A 12,489-nucleotide genomic window follows, 5' to 3' on the forward strand; every position below is an offset into this window, starting at 1 on the left:
CTGCTTCCCAGCGCAATTTGTTCCATCACAATGAGGATACTTTTACAAATAGCTCTGATGGATCCTGAGCGGATGGCGGATTAATGACCCCTGATTTAGCCCTAGTTTTGGTGACCATTTGGCAAAGAATTTCGCGACAAAATGAAAGATTCAAGAACCGACCGGAATTTTGGTGATAGGTTCATTAGGACACGAACTGAGATGATTTTTCTAGAAGTTTCAGTCTCTGCTTCATAAACTATAAAAACCCGCAATCCAGCTGCGTTGAAACAGTCAATGAAGTGCAAACTTTGAGGCAGTGTAGTCAGTTGAATTCAAGAGATTAGTGAGAAGTTGAGTATTAAGTCGTGTGCCAAGTTCTAGGGAGAAGTATTGAGGCAACATCGTATCCTATGCTGAGTAATCAGACTCTTAGTCTAATCAGTACTAAATTCAGCTAAAGCGAGTAGATAGTCGAGGATAATAGCAGATGTTTCAGGGTTGTAAGCAGTTGTATGAAATCTCTCTTCCTACTGAGTTCTGTCTGTAGCTTTGTGGTGTTATGGTTGCTTCCATCTATTCGCAATTTGTGTGTTGCTGTAAGCTGTAAGTATTGTTCTTATGTGCATATCGGCTGTGTTTTGTAATCTGTGTGTCTGTGTGTATTTAATATTGCTCAAAAGTATTATTAATTAAAATATTGAGCATTGTGAAGACAGCGTACAATATTTTGTGCAAGTAGGAATAATTCGGCTAACTGTGAAACAGAAATTCCAGCGCTGTTATTTGCCTTTCTTTATATTGGGAGGTCAGGAACAGGTTGTAAATTGATTTAATTGCATTTTCAGTATGTACCTTATTGACAACAACAGATCATTAGAGTTTCAATTTATTTTCATAATATTTTAGAAGTGAAAATCGTTTATTAGAAAACATAAACTACTAAATACTAAAAAAATGCTTAATTTCTTAACCAGAAGTGACTTTTGTTTGCATTTCAAGCATATTAAGTAATTAGCATGTGGTATTGGTAATTTAAAAATTTTAATGAATGTTGAAGTGGCAATTCTTCAAACGAAAATACGAGGCCTTACTCCATTACCACACTTGCAAATATTTTCACTTTCGTCTAATTCATTCGATTACAAATAGATCTTACAAGATGTATAGTATACAAGTATATTTATTCAACCAAAACTTATAAACAACGAATGGGAGAAACTGAAAAAAGGCGTATTTGAAGGAATGAGGAAAAAGTATATCAGTTGGACAAGACTGCCAGAAGCATAGCTAAGATATTTCAGCAAAGTTAACTTCAAAGGAAGCATGGGTTGATTTTCCTATTACTTTCTTGTATTCAAATATAGAAAAAATATTGTAATCTTCGAAAAACTCGAACTCAAGATTTTGACGAATCTCCATGTTTTGGCACTCTCCGAGTTCGAGATGCACCATTTTGGAAAATGTCTGTCTATCTGTGACAAAGTAACTCATAAGCAATTTGAGTTAGACGGATGCAATATGGTATATAGTCTTTATGCCAAATTTGTTAGACGGATGCAATATGGTATACAGTCTTTATACCAAATTTGTTAGACGGATGCAATATGGTATACAGTCTTTATAACAAATTTGTTAGACGGATGCAATATGGTATATAGTCTTTATATCAAATTTGTTAGACGGATGCAATATGGTATATAGTCTTTATATCAAAGTCTATATAGTCTTTATATTGCATCCGTCCAACAAATTTGTTAGACGGATGCAATATGGTATATAGTCTTTATACCAAATTTGTTGGACGGATGCAATATGGTATATAGTCTTTATATCAAATTTGTTAGACGGATGCAATATGGTATATAGTCTTTATACCAAATTTGTTAGACGGATGCAATATGGTATATAGTCTTTATGCCAAATTTGTTGGACGGATGCAATATGGTATACAGTCTTTATATCAAATTTGTTGGACGGATGCAATATGGTATATAGTCTTTATGCCAAATTTGTTGGACGGATGCAATATGGTATATAGTCTTTATGCCAAATTTGTTGGACGGATGCAATATGGTATATAGTCTTTATATCAAATTTGTTAGACGGATGCAATATGGTATATAGTCTTTATACCAAATTTGTTGGACGGATGCAATATGGTATATAGTCTTTATGCCAAATTTGTAAATTTCTATCAAATTGTGAGCAAATTCTATTGCAAGGAAATCTGCCTGTCTGACTTTTCGAATGTAAGTTAACAAGATACCGACAAAATGAAGAGAACTAGATGAATAGAATTCGGCACACATACTTTACGTTAGACACCTGTCAAATTTTGAGCCAAATATAACAGAGGTTGGTTGACCATCTGTCGGTCTGCCCTTTCAGAAGTACGGAAACACGATAACTCAAAAACATAAAGATTTAAATTTATATAATTTGATATGTAGTTTTGCAATTACAATTGTACCTGCGTGTCAAATTTGAGCTTAACTCGGTTGGGAAAAAAACATCTAAAAGAAAAACTCACCTTGATAAGAAAGTATGCGAGAAAGCTTTGAAGAAACCACTCCCGCTCGTTCTATCTATCTATCGATGAACAGTGCCCAGTTCAAATTCTGATGATCTTGGGGAGCTACTTCGGAAGCAATCCCAATCTTACTTATTATTTCAGTTCATTTCTTATTTTTAATACTGTATTGCTTTCTATTTTGATCATAGCCCTATCGGTAAGCAAATGAGATTATAAAAACAAAATTATTAGATTTAAAGATAATTTTAGCGTGGGCTGTCATCTTGCAAATATAATGGGCGAGTCGATAGGCACTAATCTAGACACAAATTGCTAACTGCAGAACACGAACGAGTCCAACTCTTGGGGACTTTATTGATATTATTGCCGGCGTCCTGGCATAGGGGTAGCGCGTCTTCCCCGTGATCTGGGCGTCCCGGGTTCGAGTCCCGGTTTGGGCATGGTTGTTCTTCTGTTGTTCTATCTGTGAGATGTGTGAATGCGCCCTCCTGTAAAAAGGGGTTGTGCAAGCGAATGAATGATGCGTGAGTGGCAAAGTCGTACTCTTGGCCCTAGTTGGCGCTGCTATAAAAAATAAGAGACGTTCCCCCTCAGGCTTAAATCGCTGTCTTCGTAACAGCGGGCTTGTCGGTGGCAAGTGCCATAAGAAACAAACAAACAATTGATATTATTTGCTTAATTGCTTGAAGTGGGCAATCACAACGTTTATTGCAAAAAATAAACTTATTCGACCAACTACTTTGCTATAGAGATCAGTAAGTTTGTTTATTAGATTTACTGGATTAATTTTAATTTTTTTAAATTATTCAATATGCTTATCATCGTGTTAATTATCATTACTAAATACTATTGAAGAATACAGTACAGATTTTTATGTAGGTTTTAATAATTCCCTTTGAATATTCAGAGTGTGCGCTTTTGATACCAGAGCCGTTAAGAAGGAACTTGAGAAACATTTTCGAATAACAGTTTATCTGTCTTTATCGCATTATAATAACCGAAAGTCTAACAATGCCTTATATTCTTTTAGGCAGAAGTTTGATAAAATGCTCACAAAGCGCAACACGCTAAAGAATGGCACTTGCTGAAATAGATTTATTAAATGATGACACTGACAGTTAAGTCATGACATGACTGTAAAACATGGAACGAATCTTTTATGAACAATTGATATAACTGTAAAATTTCATTGTTTACGGTCTCTATTAAGAATTTATCGATTTCGTACAGGTACGGAGTGGCTTTGGTCGGCGTCCAGACGGACATCCCGGACACGTGGCCCATCATGTTGAATCCCGGCCCCTCCTACCACATGCAGTCCTCCGACATCTGCTTCTACATGAACATCACGAAGGAGGAAAACAGCGCCTTCCTGCCCGCGGGCGGGGACGAAGAGGCGGGAAGGGCCAGGAGCCCAAATGTGTCCACGCTGCAGCTGCACATGAGCGAGTCCGGCGGTGAGTGAACGCCATTCTTATCTTTTTGAGGGTAGTCCCGCGCAGCGGTGGTAAGGTCTCGGCTAGTGAGCCTGAGGGTTTCAGGTTCGAGACCTGATTTCACCGAAGAACCCTCGTGTAAGGAGTCTGTTCCACATTAAATCTATCAGGGCCAAATCCTCCCGATGGTGTGATGTGGAGAGAGGGGGTGTCAACTCAGGTGTCGTCCTCGTCATCTGACCGCGGTTCAAAATTGCGAGGTCCGTCCCAAAATAGCCCTAGTGTTGCTTTACAACGGGACGTTAATATAACTAAACTTGAGGGTAGTCCATTGTAGAATATCGAATACATGTTGGTCCTATATTGATCCTAGATTGTTTTAAAAGATTATAAACTAATTAAAATATATTTATATTAATATATCTATTATCTAAACTATATGGTCTTTTCCAGAAAGGTAACTCTAAGCTATGCATGGGGAAATGGTGTGAAAACGATATAACGACAAGATTTCAGGTCAATGGCGTGAGGTTTCATTAAGGAATGACCTTCGAGATACTAATTATAATATCGTTCGTTATAATAAAATATATTAAATCTGCATCTACATTTTGAATAATCCTGTATCTGCGAATAAATTGTCTAGGAGGATTTTTAGACACAACAAATTTGAATTTCTTTTGGAGAAAAATTGGGAATACCTCTTATACCAATGTTCAAGTACGTATAAAGTATTTCCTCACTCATGATTTAGACAATTCCTTTGAATAGACTGAGGTTTTTAGAGTTGAAAATTGTCTTCTTCGTAACTGTATACTGTAGCATGAGACAGTTTAAGCAGGAAATTGAAAGTCGCTGAAAAGAGAGAATTGCACTATACCCCGACTATATGGCATTCTTTAAGCGTTTCATAGAGAAATGTTTACGCCAAAACGATATAACGCCAAGATTTGATTTTAGACAGGTTAGCGCATATTAGAGATTTGATTGTTCATAACAGTTATAGTATTTGCAGTTATACCCCAAAAAGATATATCATTTTAAAGGTATTTTATTCAAAAATGTAATTCCTTGAATTATTTTCAATTTTTTTTTTAAGTTATAGCTAAATGACCAGAACAAAGAACCCCACTTTCCTTAAGTTCATAAGACATAGCTTTCTTCATTTGAATGTAGTCAATAAGCAAGATTTTTTGGAAAGCCAATGAAGTAGTCTCGTGTTATCAATAAAATTTAGCAATTAACGCCTTATTTTGGAACTGAGAGAATGTTGTGCTTTCAGGTATCGTGATTTCTATTAAATCGGTCACTGTTCTTTGCTCTCTTCCATTTTGCTAATTGTCAAAACGCAAAAAAAAAAAAAAAAAAAAAAAAAATGTATTAAGGGTGACTGATTTTCCAAACAATTTACTATTGCATAAACAAGTCTTTCATTATAATGAAGGTAGCAATAAAATTGGTAGAAATCTAAACTAAAGATGGCATTTCTAAATTTTTAAAGTACCCTAAAGAAATCCAGTCGCTAAAAAAAACTAAATTGATAGAATCGAAAGAGGTGCACAACACCAGGTGATGATAGATTAATCAAAAGACTATGTCTACGTAATAGAAGAAAATTATTTGGAAGTGCACAAAGTGAAAAGGCGCCGTGCAGTATGCACTTGGGTGCTAGGGCCATTCGACTCGGTTTACAAGAATTCCAAGAGAAAAGGCATTTTTAAATTTGGACAAAGGTTGAAATGATTAAACTGAACAAACTCCCTGTTAATTGGACAGTGAGACAGTGCAATTTGGAGAAAAGAGACCAAAATTTCACTATTTTGTTACGATGGCATAAAACGCGTAAAGAGAAGAGAAGAAAAATATTTCCTTCCTGATTACATTACACAAATTTTAAACATCCGGCTAGTATTAGCATCTTGTGACAGCGAAATACATGGTAAGGATTAATGTAATTAATAGCAATATAAATATCCCAAAATACATAAATGAAGTACATATTCCTAAACTGCTGCCTCCCGCTTATTATCTTCATAGATTATGAAGAATTTAGATTTTAACATAATTCAATTCCATGCCATGTTGCCACTGTGTATAAAAATCGGTTCCTAAGTAATTGTATTTCACGAAATGGCTTGGGAATAACCTAGACCTTAACTTAATCGAAAATCGATACAACAGATTAAAGAAACATGTTGCACAGAAGGAATCCCGCAGTAAAACCAAATTAAATAAAACAATAATTCAATCATGGTATCACATTATAACAGCTGAGGGACTTAGCGCATCTGTGAATTTTGTGAGACGGCGTCGCAAGGTTGTATTTAAGTCTGCAGGTTACCCAACTAAATGTCAATTACTAACTGAGTATTTTTGTATACGATATTATGATATGATATATGATATTATGATATGATATATGATATTATGATATGATATATGATATTATGATATGATATATGATATTATGATATGATATTCTTTGCTCCATTTTGCTCTTTTTATTACTGCTATTCCAATATTTTAAAAATTGTTCTATAAAATTCTTTATTAAATAATTTTGGAAAATGATTTATAACTTTATGGTATTTCATTTTATAAAAAATTGCTGTTGCGAGCTAACATATCATAAAAATGCATTTTTTTCAAACGGTTTCTGCAATACTTTCCATTACTCTATGACTTCATGAAAGTTTAACACTGATGTACCACAAGTTGCTTTCCGATAACAATTTATAATATATATTTTTTTTTTCAATTGTATACCATTTTTTTACATTGAACCTATTTTACATAGCAATTTTATAATATTGAAGCCTAAATACATTATTTTATCTTTATTTCTTATTTTTTTTCTTTTTCAGGTACATATAAGGTATATCACTTTCATAGCATTTCATTTTTACAATACTCTTACACATATGTATAAATATAATGTATATTTTTTCATATTTTAAATACATTATATATTTTTATATTTTACGTACAAGGCGCACCAAACACAGTATAACGCAAAACAGATAAAACAGCACTAAAATTAAGCTAAATAGCGCATGCAAGTATATACATCAGGTAGCTCATTTCATTGCCGGCGTCCTAGCCTAGGGGTAGCGCGTCTTCCCCGTGATCTGGGTGTCGAGGGTTCAAGTCCTGGTTCGGGCATGGTTATTCTTCACCCTGTGTTCTATCTGTGAGGTGTAAGAAAGAGCCCTCTTGTAAAACGGGGTTGTGTAAGCGAGTGTGTGAGTGTTATCTACAGTGGTGGCCAAAAGTGTGGACATTTTTTGAAAGTTTCATGTTTTTTAACTTTGCGTGCTTATAGAATATATTCATTTTCACTTAAATGCAAATGTTTATATATCAAATTAAAGGTAATTTAATCTAAAATTTAATAACAAAAACAGCATTACAATATCTGAATTACAAAAAAAGTTACACTCATTTTAGTAAGATCTATCTTAGATTTGCATTTTTTTTAAAGTGATACTTACACAATCAATACTTAGTAGGATAACCCTTATTTTTTAAGACAGCTTCACAGCGTCTTTTCATCGAGTGAACGAGTGTTTGGAGTTCATCTTTCGTAATCACACGGTGTCAAGAATCAATTATAGATTCAATAAGTTGTCTTTTATTGGATGGACGTTTTTTTTCGTACAAGAATTTTCAAACGTCGCCACAAATTTTCGATTGGATTGAGATCAGGGCTGTTTCCTGGCCATGGTAATACATGTATGCCTTTATTTTGTGTGCATACTTTTGCTGTGTGGCATGGAGCTGAATCCTGCTGAAAAATAAATGGTGCTTTGTTGGGGAAGAAATCCCTGATGGAAGGTATCAATTTTGGTTCCAGGACAGTTTCGATGTATTTTTTGGCATTCAGGATGCCATCAATCACTTGAATTCAGCCCACACCATCTGCAGACATACATGTCCAAATCATGGCATTTTTTTTATAGTTGCTTCAATGCAATCAGGATGAAGCGCTTCACCTACTCTACGTCTCACGTAATTTCTACCATCACTACCAAAGAGCGATATTTTAGTCTCATCGCTCCAGATTACTTACTTCCGTTGATTTTCTGACCATTTAATGTGTTCTTTTGCCCACTTAACTCGTTTTTCGCGTTTCTTTTGATTTAAATAGGGTTTTTTTCCTTGGAATTCTAGCTTGTAGTCCAAATCCTGATAACATTCTTCTTGTTGTTCTTGAACTTATTGCAATACCTGCTGCATTAATTTCACTTCTAATGGCATCTGAGGAAATTTTTCTATCTTGATTTTTTTCTTTCGATTTTTCTTTCTTGCAGGTCTATCGGCAGTAGCACTTTTGCATTTTTTTTCGGCCTGATTTGGCCTGATTTTCCACTGATTTCGTTTTTTCATAACGTAAACAGAACTTTCGTACATCAGAAGAAGTCACTGAACCACCAACTTGTCTTGCAATTTCAGCATAAGAGAGGCCATTTTCTCTCAATATGACAATTCGACTTCTTTTTGTAGATGTCCAATCAGTTCTTCTTGTTGGTAACATTGTTTAAAATTAGTTTAATTAAAAAAAGGGACTTAAAAATATTCAAAAACAGCAATACTCTATTTAATTGTACTAGTATGCATCATTCCGCAAAATATTTCCACAACGATAACTATTTTAACATCCAAATAGCCTTAACTATACTTACAGACATTTGATGGGTCCTCAGAACAGTGTTTGTGATTGGCTAGTACGCTTTTATTACAAAACACGTCATTATTCAAAACGATTTGTTTTTGTTTGTTCTACTAAAATGGGCATAACTTTTTTTGTAATACAGATATTGTAATACTGTTTTTGTTATTAAATTCTACATTAAATGACCTTCAATTTGGTATATAAACATTTGTATTTAAGTGAAAATTAATATATTCTACAAGCACGTAAAGTTGAAAAACGTAAAACTTTCAAAAAATGTCCACACTTTTGGCCACCACTGTATATATGAGCTAAAAGTCAGACTTCTCCCCTCGAGTGCTCATAGGTCTTTACCCTCAGAAGCTATTGCGGCCTCTTTCCGTGGCAACGTGGATACGACATCATCATCATCAGCTCATTTCATTTATAAGCGCCAATTACAAAGGGATGGTTTACTTCAGTTCAGTTCAGTTGACGTTCCGTTTTAAATCAACATTAAGGCTATTTTCGGACGGACCTTGTAATTTTGAACAGGAGATCATATGACGAGGATGACACCAGAGCTGGCATACCCCCTCTCTGTAAGCTTTCACACCACACCAACGGGAGGACGTTTGGTCCCGATAGATTTAGCATGCACTATGCCCACTTACACGGTGGTTCACAAAGTGATGGAGCTATATATATTATTGTCAATTTAAATTTATTAATTGTTAACCAGTCAGTATTATTTTTTAAAATGCACGCGAAGAGTTCAATGTCATCACTTATCGTGAATTCATCGTGAACCTCCGGAATACGGGTTTTAGATAATCGTATTTTTTTAATAGTCTGGAAAATGATCTTCCTTCGATTCGTATTCCTCAACTATTCCATGCATAACTCACTTTCCCTATAATTGACTAGTCTTACACTTTACATATTCTGTTATTTTTTAAATAATATTCATCTTTCATTTGTGTAGCTGGGTGCATGTATTGAATCCAAGGAAAGATGCTTTCTTGTCTTTTTCTTATTTATTTTCGCACACACACATATATAACAATACACATGGACGATGATCACACGTATATAAGGTAACACATAAATATACATTTAAAAGAAGAAATGGCCGCTAACAAAGAGCGAGCGGTGCCTTCTTGCACCAGTTTCACAGCAACTCTCCAATTGAAGTGTTTACTACAAGAGCAGAAAAGCTCGAGTGCGCTTCACTCATATTCCAAACATACATATGGTTTAGAGCATACTGCGCCATCTATGTTCAGTATTAATTAATATTTACTATATGAATAACTATACAAAGAATAAAAAAATACAAATAAAATAATGAAATGAAAACAAAAATTACAAATCACATAAACTCATTAATTTATCTCTTTTCTTTCCTCCGAAGATTACAAATCCTTTGAGATGAGCCCTATGAAGTCGAAGTTCGCCTTGAAGCTGAAGCGCAAGTTCGGCAAGCACCTGGACTTGCCCAAAATGGACGGGGGTCCGGCGGACAGTTTCAGCTCCTCCCTGGCCAGGGGACGCAGGCCGAGCATTGCGCCCGTTCCGGCCATGTTCGGGCAGGACTCGTCCAGCTCCGAAGCTGAAGAGGAGGAGGAGGAGAGCAGCAAAGGGCAGCAGGAAGAAGAGGAGGAAAATTACCTTGACATACCGTGGATTACCCCGGCTGAGAATTGCGAGTGAGTAATTGTTGACTGCTTTGTTCTTTTTTTCTTAAACATATTTGCTCGCGAGATAAATCCATCAGTTGTAAAAGGATAACTCCGTCGGCAACGACTGATCGCTGAAATAACATCCCAAAATCGACGGCTGTCATTATCTCAAACCCGGAGACACATTTATAAAATTTAGATAATTTTTTACAACATTGCTTGTTATGTTTTTCGATTTTCTGTGTGTTTTTCTCGCTTCTATACCATGAGCAGATTGATTTACCATGGATTACTCTTGCTGAAAATAATTGAATAGTTTGCTCTTTTTCTGAAGTATATTTGCTCGCGAAATAAGCAACTGGAAAGGAAAAGCTCAGTTGATTCAGAAAAAACATTCTATTATCTCATTAACTGAGCCACATTTATCAAATTTAGATAATTTTTTACAACATTTCTTGTCATTTTTTTCGATTTTCTGTGTGTTTTTCTCGCTTCTATACCATGAGCAGATTGATTTACCATGGATTACTCTTGCTGAAAATAATTGAATAGTTTGCTCTTTTTCTGAAGTATATTTGCTCGCGAAATAAGCAACTGGAAAGGAAAAGCTCAGTTGATTCAGAAAAATCATTCTATTATCTCATTAACTGAGCCACATTTTTCAAATTTAGATAATTTTTTACAACATTGCTTGTCATTTTTTTCGATTTTCTGTGTGTTTTTCTCGCTTCTATACCATGAGCAGATTGATTTACCATGGATTACTCTTGCTGAAAATAATTGAATAGTTTGCTCTTTTTCTGAAGTATATTTGCTCGCGAAATAAGCAACTGGAAAGGAAAAGCTCAGTTGATTCAGAAAAATCATTCTATTATCTCATTAACTGAGCCACATTTATCAAATTTAGATAATTTTTTACAACATTTCTTGTCATTTTTTTCGATTTTCTGTGTGTTTTTCTCGCTTCTATACCATGAGCAGATTGATTTACCATGGATTACTCTTGCTGAAAATAATTGAATAGTTTGCTCTTTTTCTGAAGTATATTTGCTCGCGAAATAAGCAACTGGAAAGGAAAAGCTCAGTTGATTCAGAAAAATCATTCTATTATCTCATTAACTGAGCCACATTTATAAAATTTAGATAATTTTTTACAACATTTCTTGTCATTTTTTTCGATTTTCTGTGTGTTTTTCTCGCTTCTATACCATGAGCAGATTGATTTACCATGGATTACTCTTGCTGAAAATAATTGAATAGTTTGCTCTTTTTCTGAAGTATATTTGCTCGCGAAATACGCAACTGGAAAGGAAAAGCTCAGTTGATTCAGAAAAATCATTCTATTATCTCATTAACTGAGCCACATTTATAAAATTTAGATAATTTTTTACAACATTGCTTGTCATTTTTTTCGATTTTCTGTGTGTTTTTCTCGCTTCTATACCATGAGCAGATTGATTTACCATGGATTACTCTTGCTGAAAATAATTGAATAGTTTGCTCTTTTTCTGAAGTATATTTGCTCGCGAAATAAGCAACTGGAAAGGAAAAGCTCAGTTGATTCAGAAAAATCATTCTATTATCTCATTAACTGAGCCACATTTATAAAATTTAGATAATTTTTTACAACATTTCTTGTCATTTTTTTCGATTTTCTGTGTGTTTTTCTCGCTTCTATACCATGAGCAGATTGATTTACCATGGATTACTCTTGCTGAAAATAATTGAATAGTTTGCTCTTTTTCTGAAGTATATTTGCTCGCGAAATAAGCAACTGGAAAGGAAAAGCTCAGTTGATTCAGAAAAATCATTCTATTATCTCATTAACTGAGCCACATTTATCAAATTTAGATAATTTTTTACAACATTTCTTGTCATTTTTTTCGATTTTCTGTGTGTTTTTCTCGCTTCTATACCATGAGCAGATTGATTTACCATGGATTACTCTTGCTGAAAATAATTGAATAGTTTGCTCTTTTTCTGAAGTATATTTGCTCGCGAAATAAGCAACTGGAAAGGAAAAGCTCAGTTGATTCAGAAAAATCAGTCTATTATCTCATTAACTGAGCCACATTTATCAAATTTAGATAATTTTTTACAACATTTCTTGTCATTTTTTTCGATTTTCTGTGTGTTTTTCTCGCTTCTATACCATGAGCAGATTGATTTACCATGGATTACTCTTGCTGAAAATAACTGTTAATT

At 34.5% G+C, this 12,489-nt stretch overlaps 1 protein-coding gene across 1 annotated transcript in view; it reads left to right on the top strand.

Moving 5' to 3' along the window:
• Window positions 1–12,489, top strand: part of LOC129957325 (potassium channel subfamily T member 2-like) — a gene marked incomplete at its 5' end in the record, with an annotated part of 365,616 nt that overhangs the window by 317,057 nt on the left and 36,070 nt on the right. The window contains 2 exons of the mRNA XM_056069596.1: window positions 3,746–3,972; window positions 10,017–10,311. Coding sequence (XP_055925571.1) covers window positions 3,746–3,972; window positions 10,017–10,311 — 522 coding nt within the window. The remainder of the gene's footprint in view (window positions 1–3,745; window positions 3,973–10,016; window positions 10,312–12,489) is intronic.

This window comes from Argiope bruennichi, chromosome 11, assembly GCF_947563725.1.
Source record: "Argiope bruennichi chromosome 11, qqArgBrue1.1, whole genome shotgun sequence".
Taxonomy (NCBI): Eukaryota; Metazoa; Arthropoda; class Arachnida; order Araneae; family Araneidae; genus Argiope; species Argiope bruennichi.